Source organism: Anser brachyrhynchus (assembly GCF_964034855.1).
Source record: "Anser brachyrhynchus genome assembly, chromosome: 3".
NCBI lineage: Eukaryota > Metazoa > Chordata > Aves > Anseriformes > Anatidae > Anser > Anser brachyrhynchus.
This window is the reverse complement of record NC_137696.1, coordinates 75,862,591-75,885,987: the sequence shown is the minus strand read 5'-3', so window position 1 is coordinate 75,885,987 and position 23,397 is coordinate 75,862,591. Positions and strand designations below refer to the sequence as shown.

The 23,397-nt window shown below is 39.1% G+C and overlaps 1 protein-coding gene across 1 annotated transcript in view; it reads right to left on the bottom strand.

The window, feature by feature from the left end:
- The window catches only part of LAMA4 (laminin subunit alpha 4), a 98,684-nt gene that overhangs the window by 31,345 nt on the left and 43,942 nt on the right, over nt 1-23,397 (bottom strand). The window contains exons 6-18 of the mRNA XM_080586850.1: nt 22,770-22,865; nt 21,283-21,434; nt 21,031-21,141; nt 18,376-18,487; nt 14,896-15,063; nt 13,975-14,168; nt 11,790-11,906; nt 9,647-9,795; nt 7,412-7,553; nt 6,271-6,367; nt 5,380-5,496; nt 4,186-4,371; nt 637-776 (exon numbers count right to left, since the gene is read on the bottom strand). Of these exons, the coding sequence (XP_080442976.1) occupies nt 637-776; nt 4,186-4,371; nt 5,380-5,496; nt 6,271-6,367; nt 7,412-7,553; nt 9,647-9,795; nt 11,790-11,906; nt 13,975-14,168; nt 14,896-15,063; nt 18,376-18,487; nt 21,031-21,141; nt 21,283-21,434; nt 22,770-22,865 (1,781 nt within the window). The remainder of the gene's footprint in view (nt 1-636; nt 777-4,185; nt 4,372-5,379; nt 5,497-6,270; nt 6,368-7,411; nt 7,554-9,646; nt 9,796-11,789; nt 11,907-13,974; nt 14,169-14,895; nt 15,064-18,375; nt 18,488-21,030; nt 21,142-21,282; nt 21,435-22,769; nt 22,866-23,397) is intronic.

Here is a 23,397-nt window from a genome sequence, read left to right as displayed (position 1 = left end):
TTTGCCCTTTTTTTTTTTTAAAGTAATTTATATGGGCAGTGTATTCCAGCATTGTGAACGTATAATAATGGACTGCTTTTTTTTGATTTATGTGAATTAACTCAAATATATTGTTTTAATTTTTGACCTCAGTGTTCTCGTTACAGAAAAATCCCTCATAATTTATGTATGAAAATGAAAGTATTTTTCTCTATTAAATATGTATGAGCCAAAGATTCTCCTACTCTGCAGAAAATTAATTCAAAAGAATAAAAAAGGAATGCTGTCAATTCAGAAGAGTTCGTATTAAGTTGCCATAATTACTATTGCTTGTAAATAATATCGCCAGTTGAGTAATGAACTATTAGTTTTACCTGTAAATGGTTCTTTTACTGTGGCGATCATTAACACTATGCCAATTACTTAACTAAAGTTGCTGGCACTAGAAATAGTCCATGGTGAATACCGTGGTAATGTTAATTGCTTGCAAATAGCAACTGCGAAGATTTTAATGACTTTCACAGTGCTTTGTTTATCCAGTTGTTGGGAGGAGATGTCAAGGTTCAGGCTTCTAACATAGCCTAGAAAAAGGAGCCCCTGGGAAGAAGTGTATGATAATTAGCACTAGTAATCCAATGTCCCATCCAAAAGTTTTACCTTGCTTGCTACACTCCTGGTTTGGGCAATTAACTCTCTGATCCGCCGAATGCTGGAAGAAATGTTGTTTGCTGGTGCCTTCTGCTCTACTGTGTGCAGTTTGTCCAGGAGTTCAGGGAAGACTTCTGTAAGTTTCTTCACTGCAGTTAGAAAAGAAGTGACATCTTTTATTTTTTTCCTCTTTGCAACACTGGGTTTACACCAGGAAAATTGCTCCTTACACTCTTACTTTAGCCTGCCCATCTCCTTGTACTTTCAGAACAAGTTCTAGCTGTGGTGTGTGAGATTTCAGAAGGGTAGTGATTTATCATGATCTAGTATTGCAAAAGTTTTTGGAAAGATGCCTTCTTTGCACAAAGGTGGCAACTTGTTTATGGGACTTCAAGTTACTGCTGTGGTGTTGTACCTCTGTAACACTTACCTCGAGGAGCTTTGCAAATGTTAATCATTTTAACCTTTCCATCTTCCTTCAAGGCAGATAAACGTTAAACCTAATCTTACAGACACGGCAGCTGGAGCAGAAGGACTATTTGTTCACCATCTCACTGGAGATCTGTGGCTGACCTGGGAACTGCACAGAGAAACTGTGGCTCATGAGCTCTTCATATTCAATTTAAGGGAGCTGGAGAGGTTGCTTCCCTCTGCTCTCAGCTGTGTATCTTTCCCTGAGGTTATCACCCAGATAGCAGCAACAGCTGCAGAGGTGATGGTTGTTAGCTCGGTGTGCGAACAGTAACACCGATGCTTTCAGGCTGTGGTAACAGCTCTGTGCTAGAGGGCCTTAGCAGAGGATGCAGTGCACCGAAACTGTACTTACTTACTACCTGACTCTTCAGCTTTCCTGCCTACTTCTGCCAGGGTCATGAATCAGAATCCTGGACCTCCAGTCTTTCACTGCTGTGTCTCCCAGTACATGTGGGAGAAGGATTGTGGTCAAGGGGAAATCAGCTGCTTTGTTGTGTTCAAAGGCAGAGAAGCCCTTTACCAGAAAGAAAAATTACAAATAAAATAAAATGATGCCCCTAATTATAATCCAGTTTTGTCACATCAGATTCCACTGACATGGTGCCCTTTGAAGGATATTTACACATCACATAATTTTTCATTTTTAATTAGGTATAGGTATAACTAGTTGAGTATAATTAAATGCGATTTTAGCCACAAGCTGCATGCATGTAAGAAAGATCTGGTATTCTCAGTTAATTTTTAATAACATGGATTCACTACAAAGGTTAAGAACAGATTTGTAGGGTTTTCAGTTATATTTTAGGGGTTGTCAACTTGCATCCACCTGTTCTTGTTTTTCTCCACTTGTATTTTTACTGTCGTCTCTTAAGATAGCAGAGAGGCAGGTAGAGGACCCAATCCTCCAGTTATTCCCCTTAAGACCTGAAAGGCCTTATATGTAGGGGATCAGTACTCAGATATTCCATATAAAACTTACTGTATATTAAAGTGCCATTATTTCAACAAATCCTCAAAGAAGCACAGCGAATTAATGTAACACATTAATTCTAGAATTCATTAAACATTCTACATTAAAAAAACCACAACGCCACAGTATAATAATTAACTTACAGAAGTTTGCTCTGCCTTTTGAAATGAACCATGTTACAATGATCATTTGGAAAACAAAACAAAACAAAACAATCTTAGTCTTAAAGTAAGAAATTGCAAGCTCAGAAAGGGATATAGAAAAATTTCAAATGTCCCTTTAAAATAATAATCAGCAACTGAATTGGAACTGTATCTGATTTTATCTTGAAAAACTGGCTTTTCATCTCTTTGAAACTGGAGGTATGAAAATTGAAACACAACTGTGACATGGAAGCACCAAACTAGCATCTATTACTCCTAGTACTATTATAAAATATCACCATAAATCTCTTCCTTTTGCCATTTATAATGGCATTCTTCAACATAGAAGAATATTGTTTTTCTTTATTATTATTATTATTTATTCTTATTTATTTATTTATTTATTTATTTATTTCATTTTAGTCTTTGGGATGAAGGTGAAAGCTACTCTTACCCAGTACTAAAATACAAAATATAATAGAAGGCAAATTGTCAAGGAGGAAATAACCTTGACTATACCCTTCCAGATACTTTGTCTTTTTGTGTATTCCTTCCCAAACTGTCCGTCATCCTCTCTGCTGAAGCCCATCAATTCCCTGCACAATGGCAACACAGGGAAGCTTCTCAAATTGTACAGCCAAGACATGTTCTTACCCTTCCAAAAATGAAATTAAAGCTTTATTCAAAGACAGTTTGAGCGTGTCAGCTTACAGACTTCCTCTGCCATGGCAGTGTTATTGGTATGATGGTGTAGGCACCTGGCTGAACGTATTTTGTGACTTCCTCTTGGGCTTTGATGGACATTCCTCTTGCCAGGTCAACCACTCCTGGCAATGCACAGGGCTAATCTGAGAGCCCTCTGCTGTCCCCAGGCATGTCAGCATCTGTCTCCCCAGGCTGTGAATCACAGCCACATCTAACTGGAGCACTTCCCATGCCAGCCCCCTTTGTAGCAGTACCCTGTGTTTTTCATAACAAACCCTCACATTTTTTTTCTATCCTTCCTCCTCCCGCCTCATAATAAAAGTGGAATTAATATGATGTTTACGAGCTTTTCCAGCAATCACCCCGCTTAAATATTATATTTCCTCCCTAATCCTCTTTGTCCCCTTTGTTTAGACTACAAGCTCCTCAAATCAGGGGCAGTTTCAACTCCGTGTTTGTACTGCTGAGGACAAAAGGGCCCTGTTTCCAAATGCCTCCCAATGTTACAAAAATAATAGCTGAGCTGCCAATCATAATAGCGAGAATTAGTTAAACAATATGCCTACCTTTCAGTGTGGCCTTGGCACCCTGGTAAAACTGACTTAGAAACCAGCAAGACTTCAGCCCTTAAGTGTTTAAGTCATTTTTGGAAATGCCCATGTAGCCAAAAGTTTTAAATGAGAATGAATCTCTAGCAACTGCTTTTTTTTTTTTTTTTTTTTTCCCCATAGATAAAATTCCGTAAGATTATAAGAAATGAAAGTGCAGTGTAAATCTTCCCAAGAATCTTCATATGAAGATCTGTGAAGACAGGCTGAGGGATTTGGGGTTGTTCCGCCTGGAGAAGAGAAGGCTCCAGGGAGACCTTACAGCGGCCTTCCAGTGCCTAAAGGGGGCCTACAGGAAAGCTGGGGAGGGACTCTTGGTCAGGGAGTGTAGGGATAGGTCAATGGGTAATGGCTTTAAACTAAAAGAGGGTAGGGTTAGATTAGATGTTAGGAAGAAATCCTTCACTCAGAGGGCGGTGAGGCACTGGCAGAGGTTGCCCAGAGAAGCTGTGGATGCCCCATCCCTGGAGGTGTTCAAGGCCAGGCTGGGTGGGCCCTGGGCAACCTGGTCCAGTGGGAGGTGTCCCTGCACATGGCAGGGGGTTGGAATTAGATGGGCTTTAAGGTCCCTTCCAACCCAAACCATTCTGTGATTCTATGAATCTATGGTTCCCATCCTTTTTAACACTATGGAATAGCAAAACTCAGGCCACCATACCTGCATCCCCAGCTGAGTGCATGGCGCTCTCGTATGCAGCTGAGCTGTGCTGGAAGTCTTGCAGATTCTGAGACCACAACCTCACATTCTCATCCATGGGAGTTGTAGCCTGATTTACTGTCACAGTAGTGCTCTCAGCCTCTGCAGTCTTCTGCTTAGCTTGCTCCAAGCGCTGTCTGGCCTCCACTACATAATAATAAGGAATGAAAAGAAATGAATGTTGCCAAAGATTCAAACCAGCTGTTGCTAGTGCTTTGAAAAAGATGAGTCTAAGAGGATTTTACCTTCTGCAGAATGGGTAGCCAACCTCAGTTTGGTTTTCTCTTGATTTCCACAAGGAATATTCAAAACTCCTTGTGGTTGGTCCACGGTTACATTAGTTCTTAATTTTAATAAATTCTCATTTCCTCATCATTCTGGATTGTTCAAATTTTTCAGTATCCATGGATTTTAATGGATATTGTATGCCCAAGGATGTTGGAACAGAGGTGAAAAAGTGCATTGTTTTTCACTGAGTTTTTTAAAAGAATGCATGCAAATGTTGGATATTTTTCATGGAAGTTATTTTTCAAGGTGAGAAACCCAGAACACTGAAGTGTTTTTGTTATTCCATATCTGGCATTTTTTATTTTTTTTCTTTCTTTTTTTAAATTTATTTGTAAAATTGTGGTACTTTACATAATACAACATCTTGGCAGTAAAAAACAGCCATTTTTTAGTTAGAATTAGTGAAGAAAACTTTGAACACCTTTGAGTATACTTGCTGTATGCTCTCTGATGTCTGTTTTCTGAAAAACTAAGGTGAGATTTTGTCAATCAAGACTGTCAGTAATTACTTCCCAGATACACTATGTGGCAGACATGATGTATATGTGAATTGTCAACGAAAATTTACAAAATTGCTTTTGTCCATAGAGTTGTATGTTCTCCAAGCCCTGAAATGATCCAGAGTTACATGGGGGAAGGTAATTGTAGTAAGGAGGATCAAAAAGTATGTTAATAATTTCAGATAGGAAAATGTTTCCCCATGAGTATGTTAAGTTTTTATCTTTACTGACTAGCTCGTTTCAGTCAAATTCCTTTGGGTCTTCCTGGGACTGAAATCTTAATACCAACTTCATAGGCCATATGCAAAGATAAAATACATTCTTAAGCATTTGAAGATAAAGAATCATAAAGAAGTCCTCTTACAACCTGGCTCTGCTGATTGCATTTTTGTGATGGCTCTCATCAGCTGGCTTCGCAGGGCATTCATTCTGGCCAGAGTGCCATTAACATGCCGGCTGGTGTCTGCAACAGTTAAATCATTACCTGCGGGGGGGAAAACAGGAGGTATAGATGAATAGCATCAAAGTCACATTTTAAAAGGGTACGTTTTCTCCTGTAGAGGTATGTTTAGCCTTTAATACACCATTGGCAGTATGCTAGGGCATCTTTTACTATATGGTATAGTAGCATTCTTAACTTCACATAATTCGAAGTCAAGAACAACCTTGAATTGCCATTATTTGCTTGCTCCAGGGCTCCGTGGAAAAATCTGGAAACCTGTATTTCAGTCAGTACCATCTCTCTTTGCTTAACCTGGACTGCCGGAATAACTCCAAAAAGAGAAGATTTAAGAAATTCAAAAGGTCCTGAAAAATTGAAAAGGCCAGTTCTGTAATTTTAGTACTTTCCTTCATTTTCAGTGAAAAAGAGGTCAAAATCCTTTAACATTTATTATTATCCTTCACTGGTGAAATTCAGCTTTCTGAGCACTTAAACTATTATGAATCGATTTCAGTCAACTACTTGTCTGAGTATATTTACATGTGAAAAACTGTTTGCGGGATCAGATATTTAAATAGTGGTTATATCTTAAATGGTCCTTTTGTAAATGAAATAAATATTCAATATCTTGGCAGGACAATAACACATGCACTTCTCAAACTGTGCCTGTGGTCTTTTCAGTACTTTGTATTATTACTTCGATCAATACACGCTTGTGTTACAGCGATAGTTCTGCCTTAGCGATGTGCTTCTGAAATGTCTTTTAGTGTACATGCTTATAAACTGACAGGGAAAGTAGAAGGGATGTATATTTACTGTCATCTGCTGTCTGTTGTAGCTCCATAGCTCGGTTGAGAAGTTCTTCGCTTTTACCTCTATGGTAGATGATCTGAGTATCAATTCCAACTGCAGCCTGCAAGTATGTTCCAAAAAATAAAGTCATAATAATGCTCACCAAATGTTTCCTTTTTATTGTGTTTAATTGTAGGTAACATATTACTTGATATAAATGCAATTGCAAAATCACAGTGGTTTCATTTTCATTGTTAACATTTTAAGATTGGCAGCTGGAATAGAAAAAGACGTTTAAAAGCAATTTTTCTGTAGACTGCAATAAAAGTTCAGAGAAATGCGTGCTTTCCAGACAGCAATACTGAATAACAAAGATGCAGAAAGCACAGGAGTCCTCTTAGTTTATCAACTCCAATCTGACCAAATTGGTATTCAAGCTGCACGTAAGTTGGGCACTGTGACTGTTTGTTTCAACTGTTGCCTTTGATGGGTGATGAACACACGTGCTACATGGGGGGCTGTTTCTGGTCCCCAGTAGCATGCTGTAAGCAGAGGTCTGGACAGCCCAGAGCGCCTTAGGGGTCAATCCAACTGATTCCTCTTTCTATCCCACTAATGAACTGCTACTTTTAAAGTCTTTTAAAATGATATACATACACAAATGCACACAAAATATTTGCCAGAGACAAAATTAGCATCCTTATCACATCAGTGAGTATGCCAGTGAGCTCTTTGCCTCATTTTAATTTTCAATAAGAAATAGTGATGCTCCTCTTAGGTGTATTGACCACCTTTCCTGCCACATGGTGCTGTGTGGAGTAGGAGGACTCAAGCGCTGAATTCCAGCTCTGAGTTCCTACATGGCCAGGGAGTTGTCTGGACTTTCACAGGAGTGCCTCAGTTTGTGTGAACAGCACAAAGAAGCATCTCCCTGTACTTAAGGACAGGAAGGACCTATTGCATCTTTTCAAATAACAGGGAAATTTAGGTTGGCAGAATAATTAACGACCTCGTATTTAATTCAGGAAATAGTATATGAAGCAAAATGGGCAGGGAGAACTTTGAGGCTGATAGTGAAGCCAGATCTTGTTTTTTCTTCATACTTAGGTATCCAAAACCCCTGCTGTATTGCAAAGTAAAAGCTGATATTATGAAAACTACTTACATCATTGACCCGGTTTGTTGTGTTCAGTGCCAGCAATGCGGCTTTATTAGCTTCTTCAATGTAACTGGCAATATTTTCATACACATTCGAAGCATTTATTGCCCTTTGTACCAACCCATTTGTGTCAACACCATGTAAATTCCTGTTAAAAAGACAGTAAAAGGAGGAATAAACCAAAGTAAATCGAATTAGTTTCAAATTGAGTAGCTTTCTTAATATTCTGTGAATTCTGACTACATAATTGTGCACTTAAGTACTCTTGGCCTGAGCCGTATTCTCTTCATTGGGTATGACTATCTATGCCAAACTAAAGCAGGAAAAAACTATGTGAATAAAAGGTACTTCCCAGGGGTTTAACTTTGGGAATTTTGTCCTTAATGTCTTTGTGAGCAACAACAAGTAACATCTGAGCTTTTATTATTTATTTATTTATTTATTTTAAATCTAGATTAGATATTCCATTAATTGAAAGAATAACAGATCCATCAGCTGTCCTTCTACACGGATAACTTCTGGCTGTGAATAGAAAGAGCTATGTGTGCCAGTGATCAGGAGAGCTGTATCACCAGGCTGTTTGTATTTTCCAAAAGTAAGTGGGAAAAGGGGAAGAGCAGATATAGAATTGCCCATTTGTCATGAAATTTTGCAAAAAGTTAAATTTAAGAAACACAATATATCCTTGCTAGCATGGTAGAGCTTTATTTGTATTTTAGGTTGCAACTGGTCTTCAGGGGAGATTAAAACAGCAGATGGTTTAGGACTCAACCTTCAACTGCTAGTAACTTTAATTTTTAATATTCTTCTGATAAACAGAATTAGGGTATATATAATATATATTGTATTATTATATAATATACATTATTATATATATTATATTATATATATACTATATATTAGATATATGTTTATATGTAAGTGTGTGTACTCACTTCAAAGTATTTGCACACTGAGGACTTATTAATTTTCCAGTTTCCACAACTGTTGCAAGAATTTCCTGCTATATTCCCTCAAGACAAAAGAAGAACCTCTACCAAATAAAAGCCTAATGGGCTTGTAAAACAAACCCTTAAAAAAAAAAATTTGAAGACAGGCTAAAAGTTTTAAAGGATTAAAGTTTTACTGCAGGACAATCTTCTCAACAAATAAAAGAGTCAGCACATTTCCATCTGGATATTTTGTAATGATTTCTGCTTGCTTTCTATTAAATTCTGAATGTGTTGGAGTTGGTAGTCATGTTTAAATTATTGTAGCGAGGGATGAAGGCTAGCCATATGGGGTATTTTCTTTCAAGTGATTCTGCTACCCCCAGCTAGCCGATCTCAGACTGAACATATTGTTTGTTTTTTAGGTTGTCTGTAGTTTGTGTAGCATTATAGAACAACAGTTTCAGATGTCAGCTTTATGCAGTTTTATAAAAGAAAACCATCTGTTATTTTTTCTCTGTTTTAATCTCCCATCTAGTGCATACTAATATTAAGAAACAACTGGTATTTAGATAATACACTTGATTAGTAGTTATTAGTTTATCTTCCAAAAACATATGTCTATGATGTTACTTAAGGTAGAATTTGGTGAGGCATTTTCTATAACAAATCATTTGCAACAGTGATTTTTTTCATGTGTAGTACCAGTTGCAGATAAACTCATCTTTCAAATCTGCCTAGAGCTGACTTTTTAGTAAATTGAAGGAAAGTTTATGTGTTTGCTATTTTTCAGCAAAATAGGGGGCCTTGCAGTAAATGTTTGGTGTTGCAGGGGGCTAGTTTCATTGGGGTACGATTCACTCTTTCAGAACTACTCCATCTGTAAACCAGTTCTCAAACAAAAATTATCACAAATCCCATTTGTTTTGGCCCACACTGCAAAAAGGTAATGTAACATAACTTATTGACACAAGCTGTTTCTGCAAACCCCATTTAATTTCCCCGTATTATATTACTTTTCCTATTCTCTAGCTATGGGAAGGGGGGAATGTGCCAAATTAGAAAGAGAATAATATCACGCGAGATATATGTTTATTCTTTGACAAGATGAATAGATTTTGCTTTGCTCAATTTCAGCTGTTCCCTCCAGACTATGACAGTTCCTCCCATACATGAGCTCCCAGTGATTTGTTTAATGCCTATTTACAGACAGCATATATAATGTCTTGGTGTTTCTGCCTGTCTCTAAGTTCATTCAGCTGTTCAATCAGTAGCACTTGTATGAACAGAGTCTGCTGAAGTTAAATTTTACCGGTCCAGCTCATCAGCAAGTCCTCGTAGGGTGTGTGCATGATGCATAGCCTTTTCTACCAAATCATCATCAAACAGAGACAGGTTGGCTATTTTTTCTTGCAATTCCTTTTTCGCTCCATCTATTTCTGCGTAGAACCCTGACACATTCTGAATAAAATATATAAGGAAGGGAAGAAGGTGAATATTGTAAAAAATCAAACCTATATTTTGATTATTATGTTTTATTGTACCTTTCTACATTATTACAATGCTTTTATTTTGTTTTATGTTATATACTTAGCATATAAAAGAGAGTAAAGGTCAGAAAAGAATCTGTCATGAATGTTGGTGGATCAAGGCAAATGCAGGAAAATAAAAATCAGCAAAAATTCCAGAAATCCCTTAAAAATATATTGGAGAAACATTTGTGAAATATAAAAGAGAGACAGCTGAATGATATCTTACCATTACTTACGTTTGCTCCAGAATGGTGCCAATGTGAAGCTTTTTGGTGTGAATTGCTAATAGGTGGAATAATTACAGCAAAACTTTGCAAGATCCACTCATTGTGGTTTTTACTAAATTAGGAGATGGAAACCATTTTTTTTAAAAACTCTTCTCTGTAAGACTGTAGGCCAGACATTAGCTTTTGGGACTTCTAAACTATATCTATACAAGCAAACAAAATAGTGCTAGGGTGGGCTGGCTTTCACAACATCCTATTAGTGCTTGATCCTTGGCACTGTTTTGGCCCTGGCCAGCTGCCACCCTCCCAGACCTGCTTCCTTGGAGAATAACATGGAGCAGTGCCTGTGCCTCAGGGGCAATTTGTATGGGAGGTGATGCTGGAGAGGAGCAGGGAGTTTAGCAATACAGCTGTAAGCTGTGCCACACACAGCTGTGAGAAGAGGCCCTCATCACATTCTCTCTTTGCACAGGAATAGCCCTCATGGTAGGAGGACATCTTGGACTACTCTGATTTACAGGAGTCCTTCAGACCACTAACTCTGTGTATGTACAGGCAAGGAGAAGTAGCATCCCTTTGCCTTAGCCATATGCCTTCCTTATGTAAAGTATTTGTGGGGAAGATCTGTTGGACCTGCATTCGCTTCTCCAATATACAACCTTGCTGGTAAGTTTGAAGATTATCATTGTGGCCTCAAAATACTAGAAAAAAAGGATGAAAGTGAGGGAGTGAAAAAGGATGTATGAGTGAAGCGTGAAGATACTCATTGCTGGTGAGGATGGAAGATACATGATGTTCTCATACTACTTCCCCGCAGAGTAAACATCCCTATGTGCAGACTTACCCACAGGAGTGGGGGATACTGAACGATAAACTGCAGCAATTTATTTTACAGAAAACACAGGAGAAAAAAAAATCATACTGCTTGATCATCCTGGGATTGCTATAGTTAAAGAAAGCTGTCTTCTTTCTGCTTTCACAAATTACTTTTCCAAAGAAAAATGAATGGCTTTGGTATTTGATTTTGTGTTGCTTTGGGCACCTATGGCTAAAATTAATGCTTTTGGAGAATTTTCATTTGTCTTAAACTATATCAAAATCTTAATGTAAGACATGGAAATAAAAGTTTTTGTAAAATGGCAAAACTTTTAGTTAGCAAAATCCCACTTTTATTTTCATTTTTTTTTATAGAAAAAAACAAAAACCATAGGGAAGTTTAATCTAAAAATTTCCCACAACACCTTTTCTCATTCATAACACTGGATTCTACAGTTGCAGATGAGGATTTCAATAAGACAATATGTTTATATGTAAATTTTGCATTCTGACCATCACTGCTTTTAACACTGAGATGTGGGATCTTAAACTGTCTCCCAAGTAGAATCTGCCAACAGAGTACCTTTGGGCCTTTTGGCAGCTGCTCATTATGAAATGAGAACCCTACAGCAAAATCCTTCAGTCAGCTGTGCCCACAGTAAGGTATACTTCTAATATATTATTTTTCCAAGGCAGCAAAATGTAATTACAAGGCTTTCCATTCAGGAGGATTTATACATTTTTTTGGGAACTATTCATCAGTATTTCTTTGAAGCAATATAAAAAACTAGAGGTTTTCACTCAGTGGTCTAAGCACATGACTTTTCAAAAGTTCAAAAATTCAGGACATACCATTTAAACAAGTCACTAAGGCACCTACCTTTATTACCTCACTTAACTCTGAGTTGATCTTTTGTGGTCCTGCCAGAATAGTTGTGGCACTTAGCAGAATGCCATTCACTTCATCTACCTGCTCTTTTATTTTATCATGTTGTTTCTACAAAAAAAAAAAAGCATCCAAAAATGTTTGTGAACTGCTAGAACAGTATTACTGTTTTTGTCATGTTACTAAAGTTAATTCAAAAGATGAAGTGATAAAGTAGATTTCAGGTAAATTAAGTCTGTTTTTCATAGATAACCCTAATAGCTGCATATTATAATGTTTCTTGCATTTTCTTGTCCTTGTGAAATACTCTTTTTTATTTATATGAATTAATTTCTTTTTATATTACAGCATGAGCAGTTACTGGGATGAAACATTATTCAGTGCATTGCCAGCAGAAACAAATTAAACACGGACTTTTCATTGTGGCCTGGAAACTTTTTTTTTTTTTTTGTCTGCAGATTTTTTAAATTTACAGTCTTGAGAATTCTTTTTCATGTCAATAATGAAGCTAATGTGAACAATATTTTATACAGCATGCACCTTCACTGTGAGGAATAATGAAAATCCAAGTGGTTAAAAACAGAAAAATTATGGCTACAACCAGCATACTTAAGGCTTCACTTCATAAATGTGAGATGATCTGCAGTTTGGCATTATAATAATTAAATATGAAAAAGCAGAAGACTCTTTATAAATAAAGTTCCCAAGGTCCTCACAGAAGAAGTCACAAGAACAAGTGTGCCTGATTTATCTTTTGAATTAGTAAACCTTCCACATCAGCATGAACTTTGAGCATGGCAGATTTCAAGAGCTCAAAGTGCAGCCACTGGTGCTATGAAACCCAGAGGTTAGCCTGAATTCAGACGATCATTCTTGTGATCACAGGATTGTTCCCCAAACTGCTCTCATCCAGAGTCCAAACAATTTCAGCCATTGAAATGAAAGCAGTTAGGATCAAATGGTCCCGGATCGTTATTTTGTCATTTTTTTCCCTGATGAAAAAATAACCGAGGAAAACATATTGAGGTGGGACATTCTGGTTTTGCATCTCTTAAGAAAACAAAGAAGAGTCACAAAACTTTTGGACGGAAAAAACAAACAAAACAAACAAAAAAACAATCTCTCTATATGACTGATGAATTAAATATCTTTCTGGGATGAAGGACTTGAAAGTTCAATTTCCAGATATTATCTGAACCTAACACCACCACTCACATGCAAATGTTCCCTCTTCCACAGGGGTTCTAGGAGGAAGATATCTGAGCTCTCCTCTGGACCGACTGCTTTGTTCAAAAGACTGGAACTATTTGTCTGAACAGAGCATAAGGGAAAACTGCTGTAGCCTCATAGCAAGGCAGTTCACCCACCAAGTAGGAAACCCAGTTTTAAGATATCTGTTGTGGAGCAATTAGAGAATGGCTTTGTGCTTCCTGATGTAAAGATAGTCATCTGCTCTTCCTGAAAAAATGAGGCATTTCATTTAAAGAGGACCAGGGAGAAAGTTTGGATGGGACAGTATGAAAACAGTCACCAGGGCATGAATTCAGCACAGAGTCTTTATAAATAATTATTTCAAGAGAATATAATTACTTTCTGAGAGCATGAAGTCCTTCCACATCATAGGAAGGTTGGAAGGGACCTCAAAGATTATCCAGTTCCAACCCCTCTGCCATAGGCAGGGACACCTCCCACCAGACCAGGTTGCTCAGGGCCTCATCCAACCTGACCTTGAACATCTCCAGGGATGGGGCATCCACAGCCTCTCTGGGCAACATGTTCCAGTGTCACATTATAAATCAGTACATAACAGGTGAAACATTTCCACCACAGTATTTACAGCAGCCATGCTAATTGGAATCTTAGGCTTCTTGGGTTTTGCTGTAATACATCTTCCTATGTTTAGGCATCAGTAACCATCTTTTCCTCGGCCAGTTGGGATATGCTGTGCCAAAATCTGGCATTTATTGTGACTCCATGAATAAGTAATACACCTTGTACTTCTCAACTTATTGTGTAGAACTGGAGTGTCAAGCTCATCCTGCTGAGTAGCCAAAGAACCTCCTTTTTTTGTGTGTGTGTGTGGTAATTCCTGAATCTCAATTGTTTGTAATCCACTCTTTTAAGTACCGGCAAACACGAACTATTCACAGATACTTATGATAAATATACTGCATAATACCTCATGCTCTTGAAGATTGGCTGTGTTTTTCTGATTTATATCCCCTGTTTGTTTAACATAGTCAGATGCCTGGTTTAATGCCTCCTCCACGTCTGACAGCTTCATATTGTGTTCACTGAGCTGCTCCTTCGCATCAGAAACTAGAGATCTGGTGTCATTGTACCTCTCATGAAACTCTTCAACTCTCTGTAGCACTGGGAGAAAAATCAGAGGCCACTGATTAATCCATAGCAGGCACAGACAAACGTACGCACAGACATACAGACACTTGCGAAACACAAACACATTTTTCTGCTTGTTCTGCCATGGGAGCAGCAAGGAGAGACTTGGGGCAGACATTTGGAAACAGTGTCACCCTTGGCTGCTGTGGTGGGCTCACTGAGTGTGTCCATCAGAGCTATGCCACTGCTGGTCCCTTTTCCACTGCTCTGTTACTAGTGTGGAGAAAGGCAGGGAAAGGAAAAGCTGTAGCCCTTACGTTTGTTTAATGCTTGACAGTCTCCTGAAGTCAGCAGAGTTATATTGGCTTGGGTTAGGAGACCGGCTGTGGTGAACCACACTCAGGGACAGAAACCAGGATTCCTTTCATGTTGGCAGATAATACTTTTCCTATTCTTTTCTTTCCCAGATTTGATTTTGTCAGCTTTTTTTTTTTTTTTTCCTTCAAACCATCAGGAGCAGGTATTATTATTTAATCTCTTTCACTTCCTGTGTAAATAATTAAGGATAGAAGTCTGCTAATGGGCACACAGGTCTCATATACTTGGCCTTACATTCTCCTAAACTGCGATGTCTGCAGCCGCCCAACCCACCAGCACCTCCTGGTTCTCCCCAGGGGCTCAGCATTATGTCCCAAGCTGCCCAGCTCCTGCCAGCTGTGCATCAACATCTGGGTGAATTGAAAACAGATTCAAAACTTACGGTCCTCTGCTGCATCTTTCTCCTCAGCTGCAAGTTGCCTCTGATTAGTGAAAGGCTTACGGCGTTTGATCTCCTTCAGCATCTCCTCAGCCTCACTCAGCTTCTGGGCAATTTCCTCAGGGCTCAGCTCTTGTTGAATTGCATAGTATTTCATCTTGCTGCTGATTTCTGTGAGAAAAGAAGGAACAGATGGTCAATCCAGCATGCTACGGAGAAGTAAGTACTCTTCTGTGAAGTACTCTTACTTTTGTGAATCCAGATCAAGCTGATGGCGAAAGAAAATTTTAATTATGCTACCACCCTATGGTAGATAATTATTATCTTTAATCCAGTCTTAAAATTAAACCTGTAAATAAATCACACTTCATGGCATATGTGGGGGTCTCATCAGAAAAGGATGAGATTAAATAGGTGTGGGTAGTGTGCATTATTTGGCTTGGCAGTTCTTGCAAGCTGAGATCGTCTTTTTATTCTGAGCTCTGTGGCATGTAGCAGACTGGGGCTTTCCTCCAAGATCGTGGTTTTTAAGTGCTACTGCAAAAATGTGATGCTTATTAAACAACAACATCAGCAAAGAGACTGAAACAATCTCTTTGTCCCTCTGAAGAAGTTTGAGGCACCCTAAAGACGTAACATAAGGCTTCTGGCATGACGCTGCCTCGCTGGTTTGGAGATGGATATTATTTCAAGGTTTTGGTCTCAATTCAAAAAATGCTGTTGAATCCTTGCAGCTGAAATTGAGTTTACCCATTCCCTGAGCAAGCATTACAAAGTTTTCTCACTTTTCAATCCTTGGCCTCGAATACCAACCACCTCCTCTTTCATACCCTGTGAGTAGCTTTGGCTTGCGTTCATCACTGGATTTGTGGATAGCCAGATCTGGCAAGGCAGCTCTATGGATCTGTAATTTTTTAATAAAAAAAATCTACGTGTACTTGTGGCACAACTAATTCTCTGGCAGAATGTCCTTTCATGCAGTTTCTGGATGGCTCCTGAACTCATTAGTGAAGCTTTAAAGTCTCAGTCTCAGCAGCAACTGATGACCACAAGTGCCTCCGTGGCTTTCTTTCTCCTTCTCATACTGGCACGTGTGTCTACACACATAGACGTGTGCATACACATGCAGCTTACCTTCAGTAGAACCTGGCTTGCCTTCTGCAGTAGTGATGCTGGAGAATATTTTTATGCATGGTGAAAATAATTTTCACCCACTTGCTTGCAACTATTTTTCTGGGTTGAACAAACACTCTTTTTCATCACAGACAGGTGCTGCTTCTTCTATGCTACGCCAACCTGACTTCTGCTATTTGTGACCCAAACTAGACATATTTCTGCCTTCTGTAATTCCTTTCCTCCCCCAAACAACTAATGATACAAAAGAACTATCCCCACAAGTCAGCCAGTGAGTGCTGGTGACGTACAACGAGGCTTAGGCTGACACCTGTACTCAGTAACTATAAAAAGTGAGAGATGCAGCAGTAATCAGAAGTGATCTACCACTGTAGGTATAAGAAGGGAGAACATTTGTAACATGCTGTGTGCATGGTCTTAGCCTGCCTCATCTTTGTGACAGGATATGTTAACTATGTTTACTAAAATTGAAATATTGGTTGAAGCACCCATGGAGGTAATGATCAGCAAGGATAATGTTTGGTGTATTACAGCACTTCCTTACAAAAGTTGCCACCAAACTTGCAATAATTGTTTTAAGTCAGAACCACTCAGGCCTGTTAATCAAGGATTTCTATTAACTGAAAAAGGACTATTTAACTTCATCTGGCAGTCTGCTTTTCTATTCTGGTGCCATAAACAGCTTTTTACACTGTTGGCTTTGCAAAGGACTGGGAGAAATCAGTGTTCTTTACATCAGAATGGATACTTTCATGATGCAGGTTTACAGGGGACAGGGATGCTTCTGTGTGCACTCACTTGCGGTTTTATTGCTTTCTGAAGTTACAGAAGAAGAGGCTACAACTGGCTTAATCTTAGTTTTATATATGAGCACAACAACATTACGTCAGAGATACTCCAGATGAAGATGATCTTCTCAGACTAGGAAATCTTTATTTAATTGCAATTGTGCTTGGGAAGGTGTTCACTGTTGCCATTTATCCTTTGATGTATGTTACAGTAAAAATTCTTGAAGATCCAAGCAGTCTCTGAGGCTGTAAATCAAGAATCTTCATCTGCAAAGGTCTAAAATACCTACATTTACAGTCAGAAGAGAAGTAATGTTCTGAAGTTTATGTTAGTTCTAGAGATGCAGTTATTGCTCTAGCATGTTGCCCAAAGATGGATACAAGTTTTATCTGCATTCCCTCACATCATATACACAGATGAGCAGAACATTGAGATGATAGGTGACAGGTTGTCCTATTTTAACATAAAAAAGCACTTGGTTACACTCTTCTAATTTTGGGAGATCTTCATCATCACATTTATCTTTCCTACTGTGAAACAGCATCACTATAACCATTTCTGGCAGTCTGCGCTACCCATGTGGTTAACAGTTCTGTTTCACTTTTAGTAGAACCAATGCGTTCTTTGTTGGGAAAGAAAGAGCCAATGAAAATGTAGTTTTTCAACTCTACTTCTGTATTTCAAGAAAAAAAAAAAAAAAGAAGAGGACAACAGCCACTCTCTAAGGCTGTGTAGATGGGGCTGAACCCAAACTCAGCTAGAAATTTTGGTTTGATGAAGCAACAAACAGCTTGAGGAGAAAATCATTACCACCTTCTACACTGAGCTTGGCGGAGCAGTAAGTTCACAAAATGATGTACTATTCAGCATCTTTTGCTTTTTAGAAGCATTTGCATGAAGTTATATGAAGCAGAGAAATCCTACTTAGGAACAATTTCATAAAATGCAAAAAATTGAACGGAAGTAAAACTCAGTAGGGGGATCACCAGAGTTAGTCAGATCTAACTGACTACTGTGGGTTCAAAAGGAAAAGTGCTTTTAAAAAAAAAATCTGTCTAGCTGTTCACATGCCCTCCATTATTTACCAGGATGATCAGAAAAGTGCATTTGTATGAATCTGCTGACAGGGAAGACACTAAGCACTCTTACTTCTCATCCTGTGCTTGTGTTTGTGGCTGCAATCAGCCCCAGCTCTTTTTTTTTTTTTTCTTCCTCCACGAGTGTATATAAATACTTTGAGCAGCTATTCAAACAATCAGAGACTGCAAGTTGAATTACCTTGAAGTATTCCATGTAAACCTATTTATTATTATTTTTCTCTTTCAGAGAGAGAAAAAAAGTGAAGCTCTTATTCTGGTTGTCAGACCAAATCAACCCATAGTGTCAGTTGTCTTTGAAGAGAGACAACTTTTCATCATGGCATTGCAGGCTCTAAAAGCCTTATGTTTAAAGCCTATGGGTTGCTTTGTGAGAGTGCCCGGGTGCAATGACATTTTTTTGCTGGAGGTTTCATTAACACATGCTTCACATTGAGCTGAACCAGAAAAGAAATCTATTTACCTTGAATGTTATCCTTCATATTATGGAGCTGCTGCATGAGCTGCGTAGCACGGTTGTTGGTCTCCATGGTTTCCTTCTGTATCAGTAGGCCTTTGCTGGATGCTTGATTTCCCTATGAATAAACCATGTGAGCAAGATATTAGATTTTTTTTCAGATCCATATGCGAGTGTGCCGATGAGCAGTGTAAACACACATTTTGCTTTCTCCTGATGAGCATGTGAAAGTCCATTTATCATATAAAGTAGCATTTACAGTCTGAAGTGAAGGGCTGTCTTGTCGGTATTTTCAGAATTGCAGAGTGAGAGATTAAAATCTGTCCCATATTTATCCATCATTTGCTGCAATCAAATTGCCATAAATTATGTACAGTTGTAAAACTCCCATCTGCTGAGTCTCCTAGGCATTCAGCAGGGCTGGCTCATTTTGCTGGGTATCGTGTTTCCTGAGTAAACATATAGACTGAAGAACAAGGTGCAAAGCTCCCCACCATTTTTAGATCACTGTCTCCCTCATGCGAGGTTGCCAGCTATGCAAATTGTAAAATTAAGAAAATGAGTGTCAGGATTCAAAATGCCCTGAAGAGCATAGCCACACTCCTATCCCATATTATGGTGGAGGTTGTACACCACGCTGCGTTCTCCTATATAGACGTGACGTGACGTGGTCCCCAAATGGTGATAGTGAGGCACCAGGTGAGGACATAAGGGAAGTGAACCATGGCACAGTTATCGTGTTTCCTAGCCAGCCATTAACTTTGGGAGTCCTTGGATTTAATTTTCACTGTTATGTCTCATGAAGGAGAAGGAAATATGGCTGCTCTCGACATTTCCTGGACTCAGGGGATGTGTGTGTGTGCCTGTGCAAGACCACACCACAAGCTTGCCGGTAGCAAGGTGTTTAGTTTAAAGCCCCTGTTGGGGCTGCAACAGCAAGAATCCCCACTGTAAAACCAGTTTGAGTTTGGGAGATAAGCCGGAAGATTTTAGGCTGTTGCTGTGCTGGCTTCATGCCTGCTTAATTCCAGCAGGCCGCGGCCTCCCTCCTGCCATGCAGCCTGTGGTGACACCAGGGTGAGCTGGAAGGCAGCAATGGAAGTGGTCCTGCATGAAGCATGGGTCTGTGGAAAGGTTTGCTGTTTGTTTCTGTTGACTTGCTTATTTTACGTCTTCAAAGGGCATGTGCTGTGCTTTCTGTTTGTATTCCTTTATTCCTGTCAGGGTTTCCTATGAATGCTCAGTTGCTTGGCATTGTCACCTTGTGCTTATTTTAAGCAACTTCTCTCTGTTTTTACACACATTTGCCTTTAAATAATACTCTTTCCTCACCAAACATTTTATTAATAAAACTATTAAGTGCATGGGCAATTGCTGAGACAGGTTTCCTGATTGCCATAAAATTGACGGGAAGCATAGCAGCACAGATGAGGGGTACTCTCATTGACCCTCAAATTGCTGCTGGCAGAGGGAGACTTGTCCTGGAATCTGCCCAGAGCCTGGGAAGGAGAGGTACACGGCTCCCCCAGGGCTCTGCCAAACATTTAGGATTGAGTTTTGTGTGGTTTTACTCTAAGCTCATCGCCAGCAGATTCTGGGAGTTTCAGATCCCATTTATTATTCTCATTCAAACCTCTCTTTTGAACACAGAGTCTGTAATTCTGCAGTGCCCTTTCTGCTAAGTGCTGATTAAAAATACTAACCCCCACATTTTCTCTTCCACCTCTCCATACAGCCCTATTTTCTCTTCCTTTGTGTTTCTTCTTCTTGCTCCTGCATCTGAGTTTTAGCCTAAGGTATAAATTTGTCTCCTGAAGGAATTGGTAAATGAATACAAGGTCTGGCTTTTTGCAATAAGCGTGAAATATACTCTAGTCATACTGCAGCTGTGGTTATCTCTGCTTGGGAATAACATCACATGATGTATCTCACTATATATATATATCTCAGCAACAGAAAACTGGCTAATAATACCTGTTTAAAATACAGGAGAAGAAATTTTTGAACCTTTTTTCTTCTCTTAACATATATTGGTATTCTTTTAGGGTGCAATAGAAGTGTTATGTGAGCTGAGAGTAGATAACCTTAATTTTATAGCTTAGCAATTGAATGAGGATATAACATTTATGATTATAATTGTGTTAAAACATATCTTGAGTGCTGATCAGCTTCCATCTCAGTGGGTACCTCAAAAGGCTTTTACACTGGCAGCTTCATAGCATATTGTGAAGTGTCTAATCAGGCTAAATGGATTTTTACAAGGGCATACATGTAAAATAAATATAGTACAAGGGCTCCCAAAGTCAGTCCAAATTACTTTAATGTTGGTTACTTTGCTCTGAAATACTAAGGCAGTGTGTCTACCTCAGATCAAATGTTGTGCCTGTGCCTGTGGTGTAGGGATTAAGGTGGGAACTTGAGTCCTGAGGGGAGGTGACAAACCTCTAACAACACTCAGCAGACTTTGGCCCTGCTCTCCTCCTTTTCTGAGAAGATGACTTGATAGATCTTTTACACTTTTATTTCTGAGCCTAAGTAAAGCAGAAGGTTTAGAAATAGAAAGCTTTCTCAGCTACCCTTGTTTGGTGAGCCTCCTATGCCAGCATGTGAATATGAAAAGCCGCAAAGCTTCTGTGCTCTGGCAGGAGGCTGTGAACAAACCTGGTCTTCAAGAGTTGCTGCCTCTCTCAGGAGATCATTCATTTCATCTGCAGCATCATCAACTTGGATGGTCCAAAGCACAGAGTGGTTCTTTTTTTTGGACATCGCTGCCTGTGTGCAAGGGAAAAGAAGTCAGTGCACCCACAAAACACATTTCTTTAGTGAGGGCAGGAATTGAAATTTACACGAATGGAGTGGAAATTCATATAATGAAATTAAATTAAAAAAGTGAAACGTCACCACTGTTTATACCTGGAGATGGGTAGCAGTGAGGTTCAGGTCATTCAAGCGTTTCTGAGCTGCAACACCCGTAGAAATGCTCAGTAAAGTTGTTTTGCTTTCATCGATAGCCAGAACTGCTAATTGGATGTCATCTGTCAAATCCCAAATACATTTATCGCAGCCTGATAAGAAAATAAAAGTGTCATTTTTTTCTTTAAGTGTTTGTGTCAGTTAACAACAAACATCCTCAATTTACTTTTGAGTGCCCTTGCCCCATGGGGTTCCCTCTCTTTGTCATTGACGGGACCTGATGGATACATTTTTTTTTTTCACTTTCATATACCACTTCCAAAGGTCCCACAACACAGTCACAGTGCTTCCAGCTGAGCAGCACCAGATGGGACTACTCTGAGGGGCTGTCGAGGCGGCTCTGTAATCAGTAGGGAGAGAGAGATGAGGCATTTCCTGGATATTCCCTAGAGGCTCCGTGTGTTTGTGTCCCAAAGAACAACAGATGGGGGGTGAAAAAACAAGTTCATTTTGCCAGAAGCCAGAATTCTGTATTTAAAATCTGGTGGTATGAGAAGTAAGGATGTCCAACAGCTGGACTCTTGGATGCATATTTGATTAGGAAGGCAACTTAAAGCACAATTACAACATGTTTGAATTATGCTTGCACAGCACTACATCCTTGTTCTGGCTGAATGCCTCCAGTGCCACCTTCTTTTTAGTGATATTTGTGCCACCAGTAAATGGGAGAGACTTAGATGAACATGAAACACAGATTCCTACAGGAACGTTTGCTTGGCATCATCTAGTCTGTATTCTTGTTGGCAGAAGCTGCCAAATATTTTCCTTCTGGTTGCATTTTGGGACCCCTTTCTTCTTGGGAACAGGTTTAGAAGCCTGTATGTGCTATGCTTTCTGCATTAAACCACAGATGTAATAATACTAGCATTAAATATATACATATATATATATATATATATAAAATCAGTGTTTACCAGTAGTTACAACATAATACATTTGGAAGCTCCCCAGGCTTCCTATAGTTAGACTAAAAGAGAGCTGAAAAGCAACTGACTGATGTGTATATGTCAAATTCTCAACAGTAACAATTTATACTAGATGTACAACTAGAAAAACAGAAGTGATATGCAAGACAGCACAGATAAAGTAGTTGTAGCAACTTTTAAGGCTGGAATATTTTTTTTTTTGCAGTCACTATGTTTCTAAGTCTAGAGAAGTGGCTTTGGTGATACATCTCTACTGCTCCACAGTTGGTACCTAAATATTCAGTCTGTATTGCAGAACGCGCTTGTGCACTCATGTGCACTTGAGCATATGTTTAAATACAGTCAGCAAGACATTGCACATCTTCACATGTTTAAGGGCACTGCAGAATCAAGGTATAAGTGCCAAGTCCACTGGAGAGCCAAGCTCTTAAGTTAGTGTCTGCAAACATTGAAATACAAGAACAACAGTCACTTTTGGTGTTCTCATAGTATTATTCTTACTAATGGTGGGGCAGTCTGTGCCAGTAGAAACTACAGGACTGTCTGCGAGGCATTCTCCGGTCTGGCTGTCACACATTCTCCCTCCACAGTTACATTCTGGGGGAAAAAGAAAGGGTCTTAAAATTAATAGTCTTCAAAACATCCAACCCACCTTTCCCATCCCAAGACCAATGTAATAATTATACATAGGATTGTGCATGGAAAGTCAAACCAAAATCAAGGGCTTCTCAGGTTGATTTTCCCTTCATTAAACCAGATAAAATATGCTGAAGAGACTTGTTCAAAGCTTCCCAGCTGGTCAAAAAAGTAGTTCCAAAACATCACCTTCTAGAGAGGGTGATGTCTGGGAGATGGACTAAGGAAAGCAGTACAGCTGAAGTTAATTATTAGTTCCATACCTCTCTGCAGGCCTGTGGAATTTCTCAGTGCTGTGTCAGGCTCCCACTAAATTAAGGTTTCCAGCTATGAGGGATTGATAGTGGACTCCAATCCCATCATCAGCTTGAGCATATCAAAAAGTAAATATCTCCTACCACTTACAATGAAGAGTAAGTGAGGTTTTACATTTTTTTAACTTGAGTAAGCTGCATTTCTACTGCCAGCACAAGTGGCTTTTTAAAAAGTATAA